The sequence below is a fragment of the Asparagus officinalis genome, chromosome 4 (genome assembly GCF_001876935.1).
Source record: "Asparagus officinalis chromosome 4, Aspof.V1, whole genome shotgun sequence".
Lineage (NCBI taxonomy): Eukaryota > Viridiplantae > Streptophyta > Magnoliopsida > Asparagales > Asparagaceae > Asparagus > Asparagus officinalis.
In genome coordinates, this window is record NC_033797.1 from 75,799,131 (window position 1) to 75,826,133 (window position 27,003).

General features: G+C 43.8%; 1 protein-coding gene across 1 annotated transcript in view; it reads right to left on the reverse strand.

Annotated features, from left to right (window-relative positions):
• Positions 1-2,862, reverse strand: part of LOC109838944 — a 15,617-nt gene extending 12,755 nt beyond the window's left edge. The window contains exons 1-2 of the mRNA XM_020407379.1: positions 2,573-2,862; positions 1,912-2,095 (exon numbers count right to left, since the gene is read on the reverse strand). Of these exons, the coding sequence (XP_020262968.1) occupies positions 1,912-2,095; positions 2,573-2,862 (474 nt within the window). The remainder of the gene's footprint in view (positions 1-1,911; positions 2,096-2,572) is intronic.

The window sequence follows — 27,003 nt, forward strand, 5'->3', positions numbered from 1 at the left end:
ATATTCTACTTTTGATTAGTTTAGGGCCTGTTTGGTGCAATATAGGCTAGGAATAGGATTAGGAATTTTATTTTATTTATATTCTACTTTTGATTAGTTTAGGGCCTGTTTGGTGCAATATAGGCTAGGAATAGGATTAGGAATTTTATTTTATTTATATTCTACTTTTGATTAGTTTAGGGCCTGTTTGGTGCAATATAGGCTAGGAATAGGATTAGGAATTTTATTTTATTTATGAATTCCAATCTAATCTATAAAAAATTTATAGACAAGTTTTAGTTTTATAGAATCCTATTTTTGTTGCATTCTATGTTGTTTCACCCAAAGAAAAAAAAATCTCACTTTTATAGAAACTCTCCAATTCTTAATACCATGTTTGGTTCAAAATGAAATTTTTTTAAGGGATGAACACTATAGCAACGGCTAGCTCACTGATCATCACAAAATCACTGTAGCAACGGCTACTTCCATCAACCAACTTCAGAATTTAAAGAAAAAACACTGTAGCAACGACTATTTCCACCATCTTTAAGATTCAAAGACATAACATTGTAGCAACGGCTAGTTCAAGGTCATAGTGGCTATAAATTCAACTTGAGGCCTCAAATTAATCAATGCATTCTCATTTCTCAGCAATTTATAAATTCCCATTATCTGTAATTTGCATCCCAGACATCAATATGATATCAGAAGAGTGCTACCAAAATTATGAAGTTTATTGCGACTGCAATCTTCGAACACCAATGAAAGTGTGCAAGAATGGTAAAAATAAGGGAAGGTGTTATTGGGGGTGTGCAAAATTCCCAAATAAAGAATGCAATTTTTTCGAATTGACTGATGAAAGAGGAGACATAAGCAACCAAGGAAGCCAATATGTCACAGAAAATACGTACGGAGATAAATATATTTTACAATCAAAGAGGCTAAAGAAAGAATTGAGACTTGTCGAAAATCAACTACTAGCTTGGAAAATTTCAGCAATTTTATTAGCAATTTTTGTATTATTTTAATTATTATAAACTGCATGTCATGTCCTTGTACTTGCAAAAACTATTGAGGTTGTAATGAAAACCGTTTTTGGAATTGGGTATAAATTCTAATTGATATTGTATGGCTCAGTAATAGATCAACTTGTCATAATTGATTGCCCCACCTATAACTTGCATGTTTATTACAGATTGCATTATAAGGATGAATTGTCTCGCCTAGACATTGTCAATTCAATGTAGGCTGCAATCTCATCACCTTTTGCCTCATCTGAATATAATAAACAATGTAAGTTAGATTGCATTCTTAGTAAACGCTAATCATCATCATTGCCAAATATCAACTGCAATGAGCTACACAAGCTCAAAACAAAACAGCAACAAACCCACAGGCAAGGAAAAACAAAATAGCTCCCACATAGCAGCGGCTAGCTACACAAGCTCAAAAACAAAACAGCAACAAATCCAAAGGCAACAAAGCCACACAAGCTCCAGCGAAAACAGCAACAAACCCAAAGGCAATGAGCTACACAAACTCCAAACAAAACAGCAACAAACCCAACTTAAGGAGCTACACAAGCTCCCTAACTCAGCCACAAATCCAAAGTCAATGAGCTACACAAGCTCTAGCGAAAACAGCAACAAACCCAAAGGCAAGGAGCAACACAAGCTCAAAACAGTTTCCTCATATAACCCAAAAGCAATGAGCTACACAAGCTCAGAACAAAACAGCAACAAACCCTGAAGTATTGAGGAGCTACACAAGCTCAAAATAACAGCCACAAACCCAAAGGCAATGAGCTACACAAGCTCCAAACCAAACAGCAACAAACCCAAGAGCAAGGAGCTACACAAGCTCCAAACAAAACAGCAGCAAACCTAATTCATAGGAGCTACACAAGCTCTGAACAAAACAGCAACAAACCCAAGCAATTAGAGCTACACAAGCTCCAAATAACAGCCACAAACCCAAAGAGCAAGGAGCTATACAAGCTCCAAATAATAGCCAATAACCCACAGCAACCACGTGTGACTTTGGAGCAATAAACCCAAAGTCATAGCCAGCAGGAGGTCCACTGCTTTGAGCTTCAAAACCGACAGCAGTTAACCTAAGCAACAGAATGTAAAAGTCGACATCAGTAAACCCAAGCAACAAACTCATTTACCTGATATCAAAAGCAAAGGCAAAATTCAAAGAACTCATTGATCATTCCACGACCATACTTACCTGCATCAAAAGTTAAAATGTACCAATTCATCAATCCCACAACGGCATAGATGTTCTTCATAATAATAATATATATTGCAACATTAATAGTTTGCAATTAACACAATAATATCCATCAAAATATAATCGAAAACCAACAAACTAGCTATCCGTCCAACCTTGGTCATTAACTAATTTGGTTATGTACATCTGTTGACCTTCCTTGGATTTTATGAAAAACCTCCTAGCTTCATGTTCATTGTCATATAAATGGTCTAAAACCCTATCGAGGAACTCCTCAGAATATTCAGACCTATGTTCCTTCAACGCTGCAGCCAACTGCTCAGTCTAGTGAATAATGTGTTGATTTCTCATTGACCGAGACATTGACTCAACAAAGGCACATAGCATTTCCTCTTCACGATTAGATTTTCTAGTTTTCTTGTTAGATGATGAAGTCATGTTGTCTTTACTCTTAGTCTTATATCTAGTCAGTTGTGGTTGGTTAACAGTATCAGAATGTGGTTGGTTGCAAGCATTAGAATATGGTTCAGTTTCACTCTCCTCTAGAATCTCGCAATCATCATCGGGAATAGGTATGGACCTACTAGATCCAATGTTAGAGTACACGGGCCTAACAAATTCACCCTTGGCTTGATCATCACCCATGATAACTTGTAAATTTTTGAAGTGAGCAAGGGGTTTGTTTATGTACGCTTTGTACTTAAAATTGGATTTGTCCTGCAATAACAAATACTTATAAGTGGCGAATCAAATGTATTAAATTTTGGTGACAATATAGATGCTGAATTTGTTATACCTGAGCCTAAGATTTCAAGGTCTCATCATCCAATGTAATTATTTTACTTGTTTCATCCCACCCAGCACCACTAATATCAAGGCAAGCCTTTATGTCGTTGAATTTGTTCCTCAAACATTTCAAGTGGTTAATGACATGTAGGTGAGTAAAATCAGTCCTGTATTGCATGTTGATTTTCATGGCAGCCATTTTATAAGCTTCAGCCTTAAAGTTCTTGTCTGGCTTCAGGCCATCCAATGCTAAATCTGCAAGATAAGGAATAAGCATATCATCGTGCTCTGGAAGCCAAAACTTATTAGCCACGCCTGGCACCCAGAACTTTTTTCTTATGAGCTAATTTTTTCCCTCTTTTCAATGGCGAAGTGTGCTCCGCACCATCAACGTCATGAATATCCTTTCCACCTGAATCACCAGTGTTTGGTGAAAATTGATTAGGTCCACTACTTTGAGAACTGGCTGTAGGAAATAGCAAACCTTGTGTACTGCTTAACAAGCTCATGTATGACATTGGCGGCTGTGTCATCCTACCATAATTACCATCATATGGTGGGAATAGTGAGAATGTATGAGGAGGTGAAGTGAATGGTTGTGGTCAAATAGGTGTAGGCGTCGAAAATTGCCTATAGGTCTCCACGAACAGCTCAGTGTTAAGGAATGATGATGAACGTCACTATCCGGTTCACAGGAGTTCGATTGACTTCGGTGAACGCTTGAAGTGAATCGACGAACTACGTGAGCTGACAGAATTCCGGAATAACGAAGGTGCGGGCTAATCGGGAGCCCCGCAATGTTTACAAAGGGAACAATGCCCTTCGTTTCCCATTCATTCTACCGATAATCCAACCATTGGAGCTGATAGAACTCCTTGTCGGCTTTCCAACGCATTTGGAATCACTCAGATCCGGGTTCAGACAAAGAAGTTACAGCGAAAACAGTCAAACGGGCATTGAAAACGTCTCAAAGCTGAACTGATGCACCTACGGTGTCTCGGCCAAGTCAAGACACCCCAAGGGGTGTCTCGGTTTAGCCGAGCACCCCAGGGTGTCTCGGCCAAAGCCGAGATACCCCAAGGGTGTCTCGGTTTAGCCAGACACCCCAAGGGTGCTCTCGGCCAGGCCAAGACACCCCTTAGGGCTGTCTCAGCGCGGATTATGACCCCTAAGTGGCGTTTTAACCGCTCCGCAAACCCCTCATGCCTATAAATACAAGCCTTAGGGCCTCATTTTTGAGATCTGGAGTTTAGCTTTGGTGAGAATTGGCGAAAGCCCTGCCGAGTTTGTAGAGTTGATCGAGCACTTCAACGCAAGAGACATTTCTTCGTTAGATCTACGATCACCCGTACCCGATCCTTAGTACTTATCCCGTTGTGCGTAATACTAAGAAGAGCAAATATCTCGTTTTAGCCGAGATAGGCGCTTCAGGCTTCTAGATCTCCTCGCGGATCGACGAAGCTCTGGATCAGATCTGATTGCCAGGTAGTCCACGGATATCAACATCCCCGTCACAGGCTAAAGACTCACGCAAGCAAGAGACGACGAACGGATCTTGTGTTTATTTTCAAGAAAGTTGTAATTTTTTTTTATTTCTTTGTTGTTTGAATTCATTTGTAACATTTGAAGTTTAATGAAATCAATGATGAAGGCAATTTTCGACGAAAACAAACTGGCGACCACAGTGGGAGCCAACAGCCTCGCTGCCGAGGCCGTCGTGACGCAACCGGCCTTCAAGATCCGGGTGAACGAAGAGCTCGAATACGAGTTCGATCAACAGAAGTTTGAAGAGTACCTCTCTTCCTCCTCCTCCAGATCCGCCTCTCCAAACAGGCGCAGGAAGATTTCACCTTCCAAGAGTGCTCCCGGGCCCTCAGGATCGAAGATCCAAGATCCCCTCGCCGCCGTTGCACCTACTCACCGCGACGCTCCTATGGTGTCTAACATGGTGGAAGCTGCAGATCCAGATCTCCCTTCCGCCGTAAAGTCAACCCCTGAAGGTGTTCCAACCTTGTCGAAGAGGGCGCGCCAAAGACGGCGTCAACGCCTTGCGCGACAACTGGCTAAAGCCGCAGAATCCGTGGACGGGATCCGCTACAATGAGGATCTAAAGTCCAGACAGCGCCAAGAGCAACAACGGTGCACAACCAACTCCTCCTCTAAAGCGGAGACAAATGAATGGGTCCGCGTCAAGAGAACTCGCTCAACCCTCGAAGAGCGAATCAAGAAACGCTGCTCATTGCTTGCGCATGCCCGAGTCCTTCTGCAGAAAGCGGAAGAGATGCAGAAAGAAGAGACGGTCAAGAAGCCGTCAAAACACAAGCAGATGTGGGTGCCAAAGGCAAAACCGGCACCAAAGGTAAAAGTGGACGGAATTGTCGTCCAAACTTCATCAGATCCAGATCCCGTTTCCCTTGCCCCTCCGGCGGGGCCAAGTAAGAACGTGGGTCTTCCTAGATCCAAGGTTCCTTGGAAAGGTCGCCTCGGTCCTTTACCGGAAAACCGAGGTAAAGCACCTGTCAAGGAGCGATTGGGACCGATGAAAGGTCCCCAAATAATAAACCAGACTGGGGGTCGTGCTAATCCCCCCAAGAAAGATAACAAAGGGAAAGCCCCTGTTACCGAAACCAGACTGGGGGTCGTGCTAATCCCCCCAAGAAAGATAACAAAGGGAAAGCCCCTGTTACCGACCGCGTTGGATTGCAGGTCGAAGTTCAAGAGCCCGTTAAGTTTTCACGCTCGCAAAAGCGTAGACTTGAACGAGCGACTTTTGAAAACGCTAATAAAGCGTCGTATCCCCAGAGGGAAACACATTCGTCTGATGATGATGGTGTTATACCTGGGAAGTCATGCCAACACTCTGTGGGTTGCTCCAGTTATCAAACTGATGAGTTGTACTATAGAGCTGGGGGTGCGGGTAAGTCTCGAAAGAGAGATGCTCGAGACACGGAATCTCACTGTCCGTGTGCCAACATAATCAAGGCGGTATTGTCAAAATGCTGCTGTTCTAAAGCCCCGAGGAGAGTTTCGGTGTTCGAGAGAATTTCCACCAGAACGTCCGAGACCAAACCAAGGCGTTTTCGTAGGAAGAAACCTATTCGCCAAGAGGACGAATTCCTAGAAGTGTCTGCTAATATGACCGGCAGAGGGAAATCGACACGACACTCTAGCTCAGATCAACTTGCCGAAGCATCCCAACGCATGACTCGATTGCGGTCAGGGATCAATAGGCGAAAGAATTACCAAAGGATGCAAAAGGGACTTCCTTTGGAAGAGGAGGTGTCAGATGCCGGTTCAGACTCCTGCTCAGCTATAGCATCCGATGACACGGCATCTAGTGCGGGGCAACCCTACGAGTCGCTTATGATCAGCGCCGAACAAGTAACCAAGATGCTTGAAGATACCCTGACTAAGCAGAAGGAAGCTTTCAAGTTCGAGATGGATATGGCCATGCAGTAGATGAGAGAGATGCATGACCAGCAAATCGCGGCACTGACAACTCACCAAGGAGAACCCAGTCGTCGCAATAATCCGAATCAAGAGGAGAATGAACGGGAAGAGGATAATGCCAACATGAACATCCCTCCCGTCAACAACAATAATGGAGGTGGTCCCTCGGATGATAATGCTAAAGAGGATCACGTTACCTCTCCCCGAAATCACTCGAAGACAGATACGAGTGAGGACAAGAAAATGAAGGACTTGGAGAGCAAAATCAACGCGTTGATGAATGCTCAAGAAGTGAAGAGGTCCGGCATACCATGTCCATACCCAATATGTTTCTGACGAATTTCTTCGACGACGACACTGAGGTCTCAATCGGCACTCTATTTGATGAGAAGCAGAAGAATGGTGAGACAGTCGAAAACTTCGTGAAGAGATTCCGAAATAAAGCAATGAATTGCAGGGATCCGGTCAGCGAAGATTTCATCCTCGAGACCTGTCATAATAATCTTTCATTGGACATCCTGGAAGCTATGGGAATGGAACGGCTAAAGACCTGGAAGGATCTGAAGGTGCGAGGAGAACGAGCCGAATGATTCCTTAAAAGGAAGAAGGCGGAAAGGGGCCAAATAGCAAATAATGCTCCGCAACAGAACTTTGTCCCTAAGGGTAAGGGAAAAGCACATGCGAATGCTGTGGACGCGAATCAAACATTCAAGGTGCAAGCACAACCGCAACAACAGCAACAAAAGGCGCCTCAACAATCAAGATGGCAACAGCAGCCCCAGAAGCCAAAAGCCTCATGAAGTTCCCGGTATCTTCAAGTACCTCATTGAGAATAACAAGATCAAATTGCCTCCGGTCCAGGATCAGGAAGATGCTAAGAGAATCAATGATCCAAAATACTGCTCATTCCATAGAGCGGTGCACCATCCTACCAAGGCGTGCTATGCCCTTAAAGATAAGATCCAGGCTCTAATTGACGTCGGGGTCATTACCATGAAGCAGCCAAAGGAGAAGAAAGTGGGTGCGAACGCAGTATCGATTAGTTTCGGTTCTGTTCCCTTGAACTGGTTCCAGCATGAGCCGGTAATAAATGCAGCAGTAAAGACCGTGAACGATGATCCTCACAAACAGCGCCAGAAAGGACTTGTACCGCACACAGCCCCGAATGGTGAGATTCTTTGGGTTCATCCAGATTTGATTGGAGATGAACAATGGTCTGGAGCCTCTGCCAAGAAAAGGTCAAAAGGAAAAGGTAAGTCTTGTTATGGAGCTTTTGCCATTCCAGGGGAAGATGACGAAGCAATGCCTGCTTTCTCATTTCCCGACAATGAACATGGGAATGAGTATGGTCGACTGGATGGGGTGGAGATGATTACAACTACCCCCGCACTCACTGAGAGGACCCAACAGGAGCCCCTGCACCAAGATGTTCAAAACCCGAGGCAGTCTCGATTCAATCAGCAGATTGGAAGAGATAAACCGGGAGATTCAAACATTTCATACCACTTCGATGTTATGACCCAATTGGCTAACATCCCAGTAAAAGTGACTCTACACGAGTTATCACGTCTTTCTAAAAACACTAGAGATGCGTTCAACATTACTCCTGACCAGCTCACTCGAATAGTTCAAGAAGCATTAATCAAGCAGAAAGAAGAATTTGAGGGTAAGATGGAATTGGCTATGCGACAAATAAGAGAGTTGCAAGCTGAAAGGTGTAAATTTCCTAAATCGGATCATCAAGCTGGGTCTAGCTGTTGCGTTAGTAAAGACTGTAAACGATGATCCTCACAAGCAGCGCCAGAAAGGACTTGTACCGCACACAGCCCCGAATGGTGAGATTCTTTGGGTTCATCCAGATTTGATTGGAGATGAACAATGGTCTGGAGCCTCTGCCAAGAAAAGGTCAAAAGGAAAAGGTAAGTCTTGTTATGGAGCTTTTGCCATTCCAGGAGAAGACGACGATGAAATTCCAGCCTTCCCGCTTTCTGAAGATGAACAGGAGACCTTTGTAACCCAGAGCGGGAATGAATATCACTACAAATATCCGGATGCTTCTGAGCAACTGGGAGTAAACAAAACCGTTCCCTCAAAGACGCTGGCAGAACTGGGAATTGTCGCAACTCCCCCAACACCTGTAGCTACGGAGAAAGTCCAGCAAAAGGAGAAAGGAAAAGAGCCTCTACACCAAGAAGTCCAAAACCCGAGGCAGTCTCGATTCAATCATCCGATTGGGAAAGACAAACCGGGAAAGGCAAGCTCTCCGCCCCATTTTGACATCATGGCGCAGTTAGCTAATATACCAGCTAGGATAACCCTGTACGAATTGTTGCGTCTTTCAAAAGACACGAGGAAAGCATTACAGGAAGCCTTAAGCGACTCCGAAGCTTTCTTGACTCGAATCAAGCCGTCTTCTGGAGAACCGGAGCCATCGGTTCAACACTGTAATCTCGCAGCACACCATTTTCCCTGTATTTCCTTCACCAAAGAAGACATGCAGATGAAGAATTCAAAGCACGACCGGCCTCTGTACTTCACCGGCCACATTGGTTCCAGCGTTGTTAACCGGATCCAAGTCGATCCGGGTTCCTCTATCAGTATCATGCCATTCCGACTGATGCATAATCTTGGAATACCAACAAGCAAGCTAGCATCCACGGGCACTACGATCTACGGATTCAACACCAGTGGGTCTAGACCCTTAGGAAAGATTCGGATAAAGTGCCAGATCGGAGATTTAAAGTCGGAAGTTACCTGCTACGTAATTGACGCGGAATGTGATTGACGCAGAAACGTCCTATAACTTACTGTTGGGTCGACCTTGGATCCACGGCAATCTTATAGTCCCGTCAACTCTTCATCAATGCCTAAAATACGTGGACATAAATAATGAAGTCAAGACGGTGGTCGCGGATAAGCAACCGTTTAAGGGATTAGAGAACTATTTCACTGATTCCCTTCTATACGGCGCCGAATCCGATACTGAACCATCGGCCCAAGGAACGGACAGCGGGGATGAAGCTGATACCGAAGCTGGGTTTGATTATGATGGTGGTTTTGTACTTAATGACATTGTACCCATTGTAATTAATCTTGACGATGATGAATCATCGGAAAGTAGTTGTAATTGGCAACTTGCCGAAGAACTATCAATAAATGATGATTTAGAGTACTCGATGTGTCTTGATAATGTCACTAAAAGAGCTATATGATAACCCTGAATTTTATATGCTACTTCAATCATTTTGTATGACGAAAAAACAGGTACAAGATCCATGCGGAGCGACACTTGTCATCCCCGCGGGAACAGGGGGTGGAAAAGAAGTCGTCTACGGCAAAGGAAAAGAAGCTCCGATACCCGATCACTTCTTAGAAGAGGAAGATGATGATGATAAACCTGCTCCTCACTTATTTAGGTATGACGCAAAAGCGCGCGATCTAATGGAAAAGTATGGATATGACTTCACACTCGGAGAGGGTCTTTGCTTCGGTCGAGGTCCGCGAGTTCCACCTCGAATGGCCTATGTACCAAAGGGAAAACCCGATGATTATTATCGCTACAAAAGAGGTCTTGGTTATGTCTCCTCATCCGACGATGAGTGTTGCTGGCAAATCATCGATCAAATTGCTAACAAAGCTAGAAACGGATACTCTTCTGGTTCTTCAGCTTGGGATTCCGATACTAGTATCGGTGAGATGTTCAAAAAGTTGATGTCGAACATGGTTACGGAACCGTGCTCGAATAATGTAGCTGAATATAATGCATTACTCATAGGACTCAGTTTCGCCAAAGAACTGGGGGTTGAGTACCTCGAAGCCTTCGGCGATTCTCAACTGATAGTTAAACAAGTTCAGGGAGAGTATGAGGTCCGAAGCCAAGATTTAATACCATACCATAAGATGGCGGTGGAGATGGCAGAATCATTCGAAGGATTCTTTATCGAACATATTCCACGGCTACAGAATACCTACGCAGACGCGTTAGCAGCATTGGCCGTATCTCTAGCACAACCGCCCGAGACAGAGCAGTTTGTTACGGTAAGAACTCACCAACTCCTAGTACCGCTTTACAATGAAGATGCCAAGGAAGAAGAGGTTCAAGAGGCGCACGCTACTCAAATCGAGTTCGAACCACGAGATTGGCGTTTCCCCATCATCCAATATTGTCCCAGTTCTTAAGAAGAACGGGAAGGTCAGGATTTGCATCGACTTTCGAGACCTCAACGCTGCATGCCCAAAAGACGATTTTCCCCTTCCTATCACGGATGTCATCATCGACAATACGTGCGGGTTCGAAAGGATGTCTTTCATGGATGGTTTCTCTGGTTATAATCAAATAAAGATGCATCCAGATGACGAAAAGCATACCGCATTTAGAACACCCCTTGGCGTTTTTTGCTACACGGTCATGCCCTTCGGTTTAAAGAACGCAGGTGCTACGTATCAAAGAGCCATGTTGAAGATTTTTCAGGAGCATCTCCGGAAGACTGTCGAGTGCTACGTGGATGATTTGGTTGTGAAAAGTCGTGATAAGAAGGATCACATTAAAGACTTGAAGACCATGTTCGACCTGATGCGAGCCCATCAATTGAAAATGAATCCTACCAAGTCTTTCCTCGGAATGTCCAGTGGTAAATTCCTGGGATTTGTCGTCACTACCAAAGGTATTCACATCGACCCTGATAAGGTAAAAGCAATTAATGAATTGCAACCTCCGAGAAACCTCAAGGAGCTCAGAGGATTGCAAGGCCGGTTGGCTTACATCCGTCGGTTCATCTCGAACCTCTCAGGAAAATGCCAACCATTCTCCAAGCTCGCAAAGATACGACTTACATTTTAAACAACAGAAGTCGGTAAAAGGACAAGCCATCTGTGATCTCCTGGCAGCTAATCCAACTACGGATACCGCCGAGATATATGACGATCTACCCGATGAAACCCACGAAGTAAACGCAACTTCGCACCAGCAAGTATGGCGTTTGTATTTCGACGGCGCTTCACGAGCAACTAATGTAGCAAGTGCTCCTGGAAGTTCTAAGATTTCTTTCGGAGTGGGAGTTGTCTTAGTTTCCCCAGGAGAGCACGTGATGCCTCGAGCTTACTCGTTGACGGAACCATGCTCAAATAACGTAGCTGAATATAATGCATTACTCATAGGACTCAGTTTCGCTAAAGAACTGGGGGTTGAGTACCTCGAAGCCTTCGGCGATTCTCAACTGATAGTTAAACAAGTTCAGGGAGAGTACGAGGTCCGAAGCCAAGATTTAATACCATACCATAAGATGGCAGTGGAGATGGCAGAATCATTCGAAGGATTCTTTATCGAACATATTCCACGGCTACAGAATACCTACGCAGACGCGTTAGCAGCATTAGCCGTATCACTGGCGTAGCCTCCTGAAACAGAACAGTTCGTTACGGTAAGGACCCACCAACTCCTAGTGCCGATCTATGATGAAGAGGACGAAGAAGAAGAGATTAAGGAAACACACTCAACCCAAATTGAGTTTGAACCCCGAGATTGGCGTTTCCCCATCATCGATTACGTCTTGCATAGAATCCTACCAGAGGACATAAAGGAAAGAGAGTCAATCCGACGAAGAGCGCCAAGGTTCTACTATAATACGGAGAATAGAACGCTATACCGCAGGGGGTATGATGGGTTGCTAGCACGTTGCTTATCAACTAAAGAAGCCGAAGAAGTCCTTAGAGAGGCACATGAAGGAGAGTGTGGCGCACACCAACCTGGTCCCAAACTTTATGACCGCATCAGAAGAATGGGATATTTTTGGCCTTCCATGATGAGTGATGCAATCGCGTATGCCCGAAAGTGTCATGCGTGTCAAGTACATGCGAATTATATGCATCAACCTCCGGAGCATTTGCATCCTTCGGTTACGTCATGGCCGTTTGAGACCTGGGGAATGGATATTGTTGGTCCTATAAATCCCCCGTCAGTCAAAGGTGACCGGTTCATCCTAGCAATTACCGACTACTTCTCCAAATGGGCTGAGGCAGTTCCACTCAGAGAAGTTAAAACGAGCAATGTCATTGCATTCATCAAGCACCATATCATCTACCGGCATGGTGTACCAAGACGAATCGTACATGACAACGGTCCTCAATTCGTCAGCAACGCCTTCATCAGGTTTTGCGAAAAGTTTAAAATTCAGGACATCTCTTCGACAGCTTACAATCCCACAGCGAATGGACTGGCCGAAGCCTTCAATAAGACTATCATAAAGATTTTATCAAAACTCGTGAAAACTAATAAACGAGACTGGGATGACAAGCTTGGCGTGGCTCTATGGGCATATCGTACCACGGTGCGCACACCGATGGGAGCAACCCCGTATTCACTGGTATACGGATGTGAAGCCGTTCTTCCATTGGAGATTCAAATCCCGTCACTTCGAATTGCCCTCGCGACTCAAATGACGACCGAAGAGCAACATCAGAAGCGCCTTGAAGAACTTGAAAGGCTGGATGAGAAGCGTTTAGAAGCTCAACAACATATCGAATTCTACCAAGCCAGAATCTCCCGAGCTTTCGACAAAAAGGTTCGACAACGGAGTTTCAAAGAAGGGGATTTGGTTCTAGCTGAAAGGCGGCCTATGATCCTTAACTCCAAGATGAAGGGCAAATTTGAACCCAAATGGGAGGGACCATTCGTAGTAGAGACAGTCTATTCAAGTGGCGCATACCGCCTAGTCACCAAGGACGGCGACCGGCTTATGATGCCGATAAACGGCAAGTTCCTGAAAAAATACTATCCCTAGTATCTTCAGGATAACTAATGTATCGGGAAGTTCCCGGAAGAATACTATATGTGGTATTCTTAGGGATAACCCAGTCATTGTAGAAGTGATGAATAAGAAATTCTTGTTCGAATTCAGAACATTGAAATGTTTCTTCTTATTATCAAAATTCTCTAACTCTCATGAGTTATTTTGGTGAGACGAGATCCAATCCCTTAACAGGTTAATCTTTCCTCACCAAACCGCCCGCTGATCAAATTAATCAACGGGAGATTCACCAAAATTTCTATCTGCCAGTCATTGGCAATTCTCAGACCCAATATGTTAGGTCCTAATCACCTAGCATTAAAATCCTCCTTTGAGTGATAATACGAGTTGGCATTTTCATCGCTGCCCGTATTCTACTCTCTTTGCTTTCAGGTCAAACCTATAAAAGTTAGGGCCAAAGCCAAATTTCTCTCTCAATTCTTTTCATGAACGAGAGGTCCACCTTCATTTCGGATAATCAAACCTATAAAAGTTAGGATTGTTCCCGATCTCACTTAGTCAAAGCTACAAATAGTTAGGACTAAGACCGAGTCATTCCTTTTCGATAAAGAAAATCCACCTTTGTTCCTTTTTCCACCAAACCTATAAAAGTTAGGGTCGAATTTTGGCGTTCTCCTCAATGAATGAGGGATTCTTTTGATTCAAATGACCAATCCTATAAAAGTTAGGGCCGTTTTCAATGAATGAGGGATTCTTTTGATTCAAATGACCAATCCTATAAAAGTTAGGGCCGTTTGAACCTTTCCGATTCTCGGAGTGGAGATCCCACTCTTAGTTTCATCTTTTCGGAGTCTGGGGGTGGAGATCCCACCTTGAGTTTTCCTTTCCGACGGTAGATAGAATATAAAATTCTTCCTCCTCAGTACCGGGAGATAGAATATAAAATTCTTCCTCTCCCATTTTCCAGTCTGTCTTTGTTCTTAGAAAAGACACAATTCTCAACTTCCAATCCGCGCACTTGGTGCACGGGGAATTTTATCTCAACTCCTAAATAGAGATAAGTCTACGCCTAACACGCGTTGCCGGTTTAGTCTTTCACCAATTGAAGAAGACACCAGAATTCCAGTCTGGGGGTTGGCCAAAAATCCTAAAGTCAACACCTAACACGTGTTGCCGGGTAGCCTATTCCCGTAACAAGGGTGAAGCCTATGTATTCAAAATCATAGCACAAAGTCTCAGAGAATTCACTCTCTTAGCACAACGTTACATGCGGAACGGATTTAGACAATCCACATGCTAGCTCGATTCAAACGGTAATCGGTAAAGGCACATCAAACCCGTTGAAGGCTGGGGGTTTGCCAAAAATCCCAAAGTCTATGTCTAACACACATTGCCGGTTTAGTTTTTCGCTGATTGAAAAAGACACCAAGGTCTAAGCCTGAGGAATTTTATCCCGAAGCCTAAGAAGGGATAAGTCGTCGTCTAATACACGGCGCGGGGTACCTTTTCCCTATAAGAAATGGTTAAGCCTATGTATTCAAAATTATAGCATCAAGTCTAAGAAAAACGATTTTTTTAGCGCAACGTTACATGTGAGACGGGTTTTAATAATTCACATGCTAGCCCGATTCAAACAGTAATCGGTAAAGGCATATCAAACCCGTTGATGGCTGGGGGTTTGCCAAAAATCCCGTAAATCTTATCACCACTGAGTTCAAAATAAATAAAGAAATACCATAAAGGAATCAAATGCGGAGTCTCTATTAATAGATCAAGTCAAAGCATACAATAAAGAGCTCGTTAGCCCGAAGGCAGTTGACGGCTAAGAACATGAGACTCTAAACTAGAAAGCCTATCTATATAACTCTGCTCAAGTTCTGCCTGCAGGCCAGCTCGGACGGATTCCTCAGAACTGCTCAAGATCTTCACGGCTTTATTCGTCAGCTTCATCAATCTCTCCTGTGTAGATCCTAGCTTCTCGAGGGCCTGTCCACGAGAATGCTCTACTCCAGCCAGGTCTTCTGCAATGATATTAATGGACTCCTCAGCGTGCTTCAAGGCCTCCTTCAACCTAGCCACTTCCTCGTGGCCGGAATCCAAAGAACGGAGTAGCTCGGCTCTATCTGTATCCCTCCTCGCCACGGTAGCCATCAGCTGCGCAACTGAATGCTCATGTGACTGAAGCTCACTGCCGATGGAAGATCTCAGGTCGCGCCACTGTGCCAGCCTATGCTCCATCTGAGAGGACACGAAGGAAGAAACCCCATTAGCCTTCAGCTCCTTCAACTCTCGGATCTCCGACTCCAGAACAGCAAAATCGGCGGTAAAGGAATCAGCCAACTCTGGATACCCTTCTTCTCTGAACATCGGCATGTGACGAGAAAAGGAACGCCAGAACTGATCAAAACCATATCCTCGATGAAGAAGTTTCTCGATCATGCCGTTATAAAAGACGGTAAAAAGGCCGAGGTCTGTACGAAAAGTGTCTTTGTCGGGATCGGTATCAGCCAAGAGGGCGCGGACACGCTCATATAGAGATGATCGAGATCCTACAAGAAACTGTGTGGAAAACTAAGAGATTATCGAATACGATAAGAAAATTTAAAGGCAAATTCCGAGCATACCAATGCCAACGGAGGTCCCCTCAGGCTGAGATCCGACAGGTTCCGAAATAACTGCAGGAGTAGTCATGGAGGGTATATCAACCCCTGTAGGCAAATCGGTCATACCTCTCGGCTGTGGCGGGGAGACACCACTCTCAGGCAAACTATTAGTCCCAAAAACTGTAGTGGCATCAGGCACAACGGCTGGTCCTATAGTTACACTTCTTTATTAGTCAAAATGAAAATTTAGACAAATAAGGAGGGTCGGGATGATAAGGTCATCTGCATACCTGTAGGTCCATCATCCTCAGGTATACGGGGAATGTCAGGAGTCATAAGAGTATCAGTCCCGATGGCTGGTCCTATGATTGCACCCATCTATTAGTCAAAAGTCAGACAAATAAAAAGGAGCACGATGTCCCTAAATCATATGCGTACCTGCAAGTCCGTCACTCCGAGGTAAGCTAGATATGCCGGGAATCGATATTGGGGTAGTCCCAATGACTGGCACTGTAATATAATCCTTCGTTAGTCAGACAAAAGATCAGGCAAAATGAAGGGAATCAGATATATACCTGTGAATGAATCACTCTCAAAGGGTGGTCCCACAGTTCCTCTGGTGGCTTGTTCAGCCAACATGTCAGCAAATAATCCAATGTCAGGTCCTGGGAAACTTGGTGCGGAGGCATACTCCTGTTCCTCGAAACCTACATCATGAAAGGCCTCATTCTCAACTGGTTTCTCTATCACGACGTCTGTAGAATAATTTAAGTGTTGGATATATATACAAGAAGATGGGAAAGAAGGAAAAGCTCAGAAGTACCTGCAGCCGGAACAGAAAATCCTTGTCCCCCAATATCCATGCTTGAGTTCTTCAGGAAATCTGAAAGAATGTGAGGCACAAAAAATAATGAATCCTGATTTCTCTAACTCCGCCAAATGCTACTCGATGAGGGTATCATCGGATTTAGATATACCTGGACATAGAGTGGTGGGCTTGACACTATTAGCCTGCTCGGTGTCAATGTTCATATCAATACCCAGGGAACCATCCCGAATGGCATCGCACATTTGCTGCATGAAGTTGTCCATATTATCAGAATCAGTGAATACGGGGTCCGGTGGAAGCTCGCCCTCGTCATAGTACCCTGGAACATAAAACATGATTACGAATCCCAGAAGGTGAGACATCTTAAAGCAATGAAAACGACGAAATGTTACCTTCCTCTCCATCGGCGATGTCTCCTAAATCCACTCCATAGGGACGCTGGCCGACGTGTGGTTTATGAGCAGTCTTCTTCTTCTTCGGAGTACCAGCCCTCATAAAACCAACGGGTCGTTCATGCATGGACTTTCCACGCGTCTCAACATGCGTGGGAACTTGGCCACTAAGCCTGGATCCCGCATAACGAGAAGCGAGCGACTCGTGCTCATCGATTGTCCTACCTGGGGTAATAAGAGTCAGTTCGTTGATACCAATTGAAATGGAGAAAGAAGGTTAAAGAGCATGACAAACCTGCATCAAGTTCTTCTTGGTCAGCATCTATATCCACATACTCCCCCTCAGAAGTCTCGTCCTCGTTATCAGTAGGAGGGAGCTCTTCATCGTCCTTCGTCCCGTCTCCGTTCGAGAGAGAAGGTTTGGCAGGCTTCTTTCCCTGTCTCCTAGCAAGCCCAGCTTTATGAGCAGCCATCATAGCGATCTGGACCGAGTGCTCAGACTGTAACTCTGAAAGACTCCTCACACCTATGGATTCATTGGCAGAAAGGAACCATTTGCAACTGAGGAAAGTAATCATCGGCTGGCGTCTATATGAAGGAAGAGCAAAGTGGGCTCCGGTGCAGCCTACCATAGTCCATAGCCATGCTCGTACGCCGTCAATAAGCCCTCCCTCAACCTTCAAACTACGGCTCGGATTCCCAACATATAGTTGGTCATAGCCGAATTGACGAGCAAAACGACAGGGAAGGTAAGGCTCTATGTGGCAGCGATTCTTCACCCGGAGAACGAGATACCCAACACGGATGTTCACTAACCAGCGGAAACAACCAACGTCGAGAACAGTCCGATTACTTCTGGGTTTCTCCTCATCAATCAACACATCACCATAGCGACCCGAAAAGTGAGGAAAACACTTGAAGAACTCCCAACTCTTACGAACTTGAAGCTCTCGTTGTACATCATTAAATTTCTTCCCGAGCCATCTGCTCCTCTCCAACAGCTGCACGAAAGGAACGGGGACATCAACAACGCTGGGCGCCGACATCAAGTCAGGATGGTGAAGAACAAGCCACGCCATCAGATACGCATAAGGAAGCTCGACCTTCGGACAAATAAGCTCGGTCGATGGTTCAGAACCCACCTATGTAAAACTGCTGACCAGACACCTAAGCCCGCAATGGATGCTAGCAACCATCGCTGGGAGCAAAGAAAGCTCCCTCCCATAAGCTAGCTGAACTGCGGGGAAGAGCACCTCGAGAGGCAAGGCATCTGATAACTGGTACGGAACAACACATTTCTTCAACCAGAGGACAAGATAGCCTGCTAGCAGAGTCCGGGGCTCAATGGACTTCTGTGCACGGCGGAGGAACGAACGAAACTTGGTTCTCGCAGGAAAAGCTCCCTCAGCACTGGCAATGGTGTAAGAACGAGCCTCAGCCTTCTCCATCAACTCATTCATGGCGGTAGGGGTCAAGACGTCTAACTCACGAAGGGGCTCGCAGGAATCACCCTCCAAATTCGGGAACAAATAGACAGCAAACTGCTTCAAGCTGATCTGCTTTTTCCTCTTCGCTGGAGGAGAAATCTTGATCAAGGAGGTATGATAATGGCAGGTGAGGTCCCAAAGAGTATCGTACATATCGGGAGTATCCTTCTTCAACCACTCCAACTGCTGGTTCGAGGGAAAGTACTCCTGGTATGGACAATCCCCCATCGGAAGACCAGAAACCTGATGCATCTCGTGTAAGGCCAACCCTAACTCTCCGCCGCTGGTCAGGAATGTGTTACTGTCAGGCATGTACGTCTCCAACAACGCCAAGAAATGGCGGCAGCTGACCGGGAGTCCATACATGGTGGCTCATATAGGTGCATATAATCCACTGCTCCTCAAATCCTTCTCCCAGCGCCCCAAGACGTAACTGGTCATGCGTGTCCACCACCCCTTGGGCAGTGAGAAAGCCCAACCATAGCATCTATAATCTGGTGGAGGTAATCTCCTCCCAAGATGAGCCAGACGGTTCTTCACGGTAGGAGCGGCTGCTGATACCTCGCCTGGGGGTGCAGTATTAAGACCCGTAATCCCTGGTCGAAGACCGCGAATGTAATGATACCCAGCGGAACCGGGAGTCTTATGATGAGAGGTGTATCCACACTGAACTCGCTCAGCATCATCGGTAAGATGCCAAGACATCTGTCGCTCCACGGCCTGACCCTCCAAATGTGTGAAAGAACATTGACGAGGAATGGAAGGAATATACAGGAGAGCTCCTTCATGAAGATTCAGCCAATGCTCCTCGGTAAGAGTCAACATAGCAGGATCCTCAGTATGATCTCCGAACAGAAAGCTTGGCTTCTTTAAAGCCTGAGTAGAAGTAGAATCTGCAGTAAAGGAAGCATCCGTAATCAGCTGGCGTAAGCAATGACGCCCTCCATCCCGTATCAAACGACAGGATTCGTCAGAGCGATCTCTGTCGAACTGAGGGAGTGGACCAATGGCCTGCCTGATGGAAGCCGAAGAGAAAACTTCTCTGCTACAACCAGTAGGGGCATGATGAGGGAGGCTGCCCGCGGGGAACTCGACTGCAACAAAACACAAGGATAGAGTCAGAAAATCCATCTGCATAAAAAACAGAGATAAGAATCATTTACGGGTAAGTTGGAGAGACGATTTTGAAGTGTCCTACACTGGAAAGAGCGGTATGCATCATCATCGTAAATAACGTGGTAACATAGCACGACTATAAGGTGTAAGACGACACAAGATGCGCCCCAATGATACGAGAAGACTTGAATTGGCAAGGCAAACAAGTGCTGAAACCTCAAACCCCGCAGAAGGAGGGTGTCGGCCCTGTCCCGAATGACCCGCGAAGGGCCAAACGAGAGGGTGTACGGAACGCACCAATGTCCTGAAACGCGTCACCCCGCGCAAAGGAGGTTATCGGTTCTTCCTTAAATTGTCCCCGCGAAGGGATCAATCAGTGGGATAGCAGAAATAAATGATTCTCACCCGCAAAAAAGGAAGCGCGGCTGGAGGGGAGGATGCTGTGGGAACTTCTTCTCGCTAGGAGGGTCTGCGAAAGGGATTCGACTCCTAGGAATGTCGGATGCTACGTCGGAGGCATCGAAACCTTGCGATGAAAAGGCAGCAAGTAGAACAATCTAAAGATATGAATACACGAAATAATAAAAGGGAAAATTAAGAACTTTAACTAAAGTCCTATGAATAAATAGGATTTTATAGTTGAAGTCTAATTAAACCTACAAATTTCGTGCATGCAAAACAACGATTGTCATTTTGCGGTAAATTTTGGTGAAATACCCAAAATACCCCTCGTGTTCAAGGCTAAATTCGAGTCAAGGACACGCTCGATTTGGGTCATGGTCATCATATTTGATCATCTAGCACCCTCAACATCCCACAATTTTGGTTAATTTTGCAAATAAACCCTTTTGTAAAATTTAGCCAATCTTGCAAAAAGCCCCCCACAAATTTCGGTTTAGTTTCCGCATGCCTTTATCAAAGCTTTGGTCATGGGTTTGTGTTCTAAACTTTTGGAATTTCAGCATCAAAATTTCAGCTCTTTTTTGCAAATAAACCCCTCTACAAATTTTGGGTTGCTTTTTTGCAAATAAACCCCTCAAACAACGTTGATTCTTTGCATACAATCACTTCTCAAAGTTTGGCCAAATGAGTATGGAATTCTAACCCCAAATTTCAGTCCATATTTGCATAGAAAACCCTCAAATTTCAGTCCACTTTTGCATAAAAATCCCCCAAATTTCGGCCCTATTACAAGTTTTGCATAAAACCCCCAAATATTTGTGTATACACAACCCATCATCAAAGAGCCTATCTTTTAACTCATGAGAACAAAAAGCTAGGATCTTGGCATGTAAATTCATGTTATACCCCCATTACAAGCATAAAGCTAAAATCTTTTAAAAAAAAAGAGAGCTTGTGAGAGGAGATTTACCCAAAACCAAGAAGCCTTCTTTGAGCTTGAGGATGAAGAAAAAAACCCTAGCTTGGAGGAGAGGAAATTTCGGCCAAGGAGGGGATGCAAAAATCCGAATTTTAGGGGAAGAGTTTTAATGGGTTTTGAGTTCTTAAAAGAGAGAAATAATGGTGTATGGAGGGAAGGAGGAAGAAGGAGCTTTCTCTTTTGAAAATTTGGAAAGAGGGGGGAAAACAAAAGAGGAAATAACAAAAGAGGAAACAACAAAAGAAAGAAAAAAAAGGGGGGGGGGGGTTTTTGGTTTTGGGGTGTCTCGACAAAACCGAGACACCCCAAGGGTGTCTCGACAAAACCGAGACACCCCAAGGGTGTCTCGGCCAAGTTGAGACACCCTTGGGTGTCTCAACCCAGTTCGAGCCCCCTCCGAACCCTTTTCGAGTCCGAATTTACCCATTTTCGTCGGTTATTGGATACTTTGACGAAATCTATACTAACCAATACCGAACGATCCAAAACCCTAAGGGTCAATGCCGGTCAACGCGTAACCCTAGGTCAACGCCAGTCAACGCGTTGCGACAAAAAGTCAACGTTCAACATTCGAAACCCTAGGGTCAACGCCGGCCAACGCGTAACCCTAGGTCAATGCCAGTCAACGCGTTGCGACAAAAAGTCAACGTTCAATGTTCGAAACCCTAGGGTCAACGCCGGCCAACGCGTAACCCTAGGTCAACGCCAGTCAACGTGTTGCGACAAAAAGTCAACGTTCAACGTTCGAAACCCTAGGGTCAACGCCGGCCAACGCGTAACCCTAGGTCAACGCCAGTCAACGCGTTGTGACAAAAAGTCAACGTTCAACGTTCGAAACCCTAGGGTTAACGCCGGTCAACGCGTAACCCTAGGTCAACGCCAGTCAACGCGTTGCGACAAAAAGTCAACGTTCAACGTTAGAAACCCTAAGGGTCAACGCCGGTCAACGCGTAACCCTAGGTCAACACCAGTCAACGTGTTGCGACCAAGAAGTCAACGTTCAATGTTCGAAACCCTAGGGTTAACGCCGGTCAACGCGTAACCCTAGGTCAACGCCAGTCAATGCGTTGCGACAAAAAGTCAACATTCGACGTTCGAAACCCTAGGGTTAACGCCGGTCAACGTGTAACCCTAGGTCAATGTCAGTCAACGCGTTGCGACCAAAAAGTCAACATTTGACGTTCGAAACCCTAAGGTCAACGCCGGTCAACGTCGGTCAACGCGTAACCCTAGGTCAACGCCAGTCAACGCGTTGCGACAAAAAGTCAACATACGATGATCTGAAACCCTAAGTCAACACAATGTGACGGAGGTAGTTCAAAATCAACTCAATGACACGAGCCAAACTCAATTCATCAGCTGTAGACTCAAGACTCCGACGATGGCCAAGCGATAAACGCAGCGCCAGAAGAACTTCGGCTATTCGTCAAAGCATTGGATAAACCGAAAATCGAAGGAGTCAAGAGTTGAAGCTAACTACAGGTCCTTTATGCTGACTGAAGGTTAGACCAAACACATTCAAAGTATTCCAGCCTCTCTATAAAAGAAACGAGTCCGGAACGCTTTGGAGGGGGTATCTGTAGGCGTCAAAAATTGCCTATAGGTCTCCACGAACAGCTCAGTGTTAAGGAATGATGATGAATGTCACTATCCGGTTCACAAGAGTTCGATTGACTTCGGTGAACGCTTGAAGTGAATCGACGAACTACGTGAGCTGACAGAATTCCGGAATAACGAAGGTACGGGCTAATCGAGAGTCCCGCGATGTTACAAAAAGAACAACGCCCTTCGTGTCTCGTTCATTCTACAGATAATCCAACCATGATCCAATCATTGGAGCTGATAGAACTCCTTGTCGGCTTTCCAATGCATTTGGAATCACTCAGATCCGAGTTCAGACAAAGAAGTTACAGCGAAAACAGTCAAACGGGCATTGAAAACGTCTTAAAGCTGAACTGAGGCACCTACGGTGTCTCGGTTTAGCCGAGACACCCCAAGGGTGTCTCGGTTTAGCCGAGACACCCCTAGGGTGTCTCAGCGCGGATTTGACCCCTTTAAGTGGTTTTAACCGCTCTGCAACCCCTCATGCCTATAAATACAAGCCTTAGGCCTCATTTTTTGAGATCTGGAGTTTTGGAGAATTGGCGAAGCCTTGCCGGAGTGAAGAGTGATCGAGCACTTCAACGCAAGAGAGTTTCTTCGTCAGATCTACATCACCCGTACCCGATCCTTAGTATTATCCCGTTGTGGTAATACTAAGAAGAGCAAATATCTCGCTTTTATCGAGATAGGCGCTTCAAGTTTCTAGATCTCCTCGTGGATCGACGAAGCTCTGGATCAGATCTGATTACCAGGTAGTCCACGGATATCGACGTCCCCGTCATAGGCTAAAGACCCACGCAAGCAAGAGACGACGAACGGATCTTGTGTTTATTTTCAAGAAAGTTGTATTTTTTTTTATTTCTTTGTTGTTTGAATTCATTTGTAACATTTGAAGTTTAATGAAATCAATGATGAAGGCAACTTTCGACGAAAACAATAGGCATGAAGTTCATGTTAATCCCTGATGTAGGATTTGGCATTTGCATTCGAATGAGAAGGCACGCTTTGCTTATCTGCCGGATTGTTAGCCATACCTAATATATATTGTAAGCATAGCCATATTAATAATAAAGAAATATAAAACAATATGGGATATGCATGCATTTATCAAGGAATATATGAAACGACGATATTTCTCAAACAACATAACAAAAGAGCAACCGATAAAAGTAGTAATGTTTTGGTACAAGCAAAGAAACATTAAACAATATCGATGCGAACAGTATTTTAAAATTTACCAAGTTATTACATAGCCATAGAACAAATAACACACTAAGTTAAACCGCTGTCCATTGTGTTACCACCATTATACTTTGCACAATAATCCACCCACATCGCCCAAGCAATTTGATCTCACATCTCCTTCCATTCATTTCTTACATCTCGATCTTCTCTTTGTGTCCTACTTTGAGTATAATCCACCACATTTGAATCGTCATTATTTGTCTCTTCCCTAGTATCTTCATCAATTTCAACATTTTCATTTAAAATATCATCATTCGGATCCTCCAAGGCAATAAAATTGTGCAACACAGTACACGCTAGTACAATGTCCACTTGAGTGGGAAATGGATAATTCGGCTTCGCCGTTAGAATTTTAAACCGATTCTTCAATATACCAAATGTGCATTTAATTTTTAATCTTAAAGATGAATGCCTTAAATTGAACAACTCTTTTCTATCCTTTGGTGTCCTACCGGTGTGCTCTTTTAAATGATATCATACACCGCGATATGGGGATATGAAGCCTGACATTGTGGTGTATCCAGCGTCACATAGGTAATATTTACCTACATTAATTGAATAGTATTTTAAAATCTCAATTATTGCCAAGTATTTAATATATTATTCAAAATGTCCATAAGTAAGAATGAATACCATCATAAACTCGGAGCCCGTAAGGCTATGGTCTCGACAGGGCGTCTTGTAATATCCTATAATCATTTGCTGCTCCCTCCCAGCCAGCCAAGACATAAGTAAATAGTTTATTGGGGGTGCAGGCTGCTAAGATGTTTTGGGTCACCCCTTTTCGCCCTCTAAACCGTGCAACTAGGTCACTAGGTAACACCGCGTCGACGTGTGTGTCATCTATCAAACTCAATGTAGTCCTATAAAAAATTATAAATTATACATAGTTCAATAAAAAGTAATTTATTTGAAAAATTGTTAAGATGTATGTATTTAATTTACCTTAAAGTAAGGAAAATAATTTGAGTTGTTTGTAATCTCACCGGGAACTTCTTTTGGGGCTTGCTTCATGTATCGATCACGTAATCCATTCATTGCTTGCAGGACTTTATTAAAATACCTGCTAACTGTTTTCCCTGATCTTATGAACTCAGTTCTTATTATTCTATTTTTAGTTTTATGCCCCACAATACTTAGGAACATAGCAAGCTGTTCTTCAACTTGAACGTGTATTATATCTTTTAATAAACCGTTTGCTTTCATTACTTCAACAAGTTTAAAAAATACCATCGGTCTCATTCTAATATAAGATCGGCAACTATCTTGATTGTCCTCCAATACACGTCTGAAGTGAGCCTCTCTACAATATATTTTTCTGATCTTTTCTTGCTTCGTACAAGTTGATGTTATCTTGCGCTTAGCACGCATTCTCAAAATACATGTTACCAAAGTGACCACAGCGGAAACAGCTGTATTAGCACACATCCTCTTCAATTCTTCTTCATCTTCCATATCCATTTACATCCGTTTTAAAATTAGCATACGTTTACAACTTATCTTGTCTACTTATTTCAGTTGAAAATTAATTAGATAATTGATACAAATATTTATTCCTTGTATCGCAAGAAATCTAATTATACTGAATTTTATTTTAACTAGTGTTGCATTCGATTTCACACAATTATCAATAACAACACATTCTACTACCTGGTTCCTTTCATGTAATGAATTTAACCCCATTCTTTGGTAAACATAACCCTATTTTTTTCATGCATTCACATTCTTTTGTAATAAACATAATTATCAAGAACAACACATTCACACAAATATCATGCATTCTATTTCACACAACTAACTGAAATTTAGTAAACATAACCCTATTCTTTGTTAAAATTCCCAAATAATGAATTATCACACAACTAACTGAAATTTAGTAAACATAACTGAAATTTCCACACAACTAACTGAAATTTAGTAAACATAACTGAAATTTATCACACAACTAACTAAATAGAACAATATCGATGCGAACAATTGCATTCTATTTCACACAACTAACTAAAATTTAGTAAACATAACCCTATTCTTTGTTAAAATTCCCAAATAATGAATTATCACGAACAAAAAAGAGGGGGAAAATCGTATACCTTGAGCTGCAGAGGGGAAAAATTGTCGACGTCCAAGCAACAAACCCACCAAAGCCGGGATCAACACCATAGCCAACAAACCCACCCGAACCAACACAAGTTCGAGAAGAGATCACCAACAACCAAAGCTAAGGAACCCACCAATAAGAAGTTGGAAAACAAATCAAAGAAATCACGGCTCAACAAGAGGCGGGATCAGATTAGAGGGAGAAGCCGATTCGACATATAAATCTGCAAAAAATCATGGCTCAACCAGAGCTAGAGTTTTGAGTTCCAGACACGACCACGCACAAGCCACGACGAGCGGCGGGAGAAGAGAAGCGAAGAAGAGGCGTGAAGAAGAGAGCGTTGTGGTGGGAGAAGAACAGCGGGGAAACCACGGATCAACAGATCTAGGGTTTCGTAGATTAGGAATCGGAATAAGAAAGAGGAGAGGTGTCAGAAATCTCGCCCAATTCCTCTCAAATGGAATGGATTTGGGTTTCCTAAAATATACACTGTTTGAGCCACTTTATAGATTAGCAATTCTATAAAAAAATTGAACCAAACTCAGGATTAGGATTCATTTGGAATCCATTAATTACGAAAACACCACTGTCAGGTCCAAATACCATTCCTATTCCATAAAATTAGTGAAACAAACAGGCCCTTAACTCATGTTGAGCATCGGAGAATTTCAGCAACTGTTGTGTATATTTTGGCTTAATTGCACTTAAATACCCTATAGTTTCCCCTAGTTTGAAGCCTATATACCATAACTTGTTTTTGGTAGCATTTATATATCCTCAAGTTTTTTAAACTTGCACTCATACACATGCACTTATTTTGGTAGCACTTATATTCTCTAACATTTTAAAAATGTGTGCTTAAATATCCTAAAGTTTTTAAAAATTGTACTTAAATACCCTCAGTTGTGCAAACTTGAGGGTATTTAAGTGCATGTTCTAAAAATTAAGAATTCTTAGGGTATACAAGTGTCAGTTTTGAAAAACTTTAGAATATTTAAATACAAAATTTAAAAACTTTAGTGAACACAAGTGCTTCTAAAAAAGAGGGTAT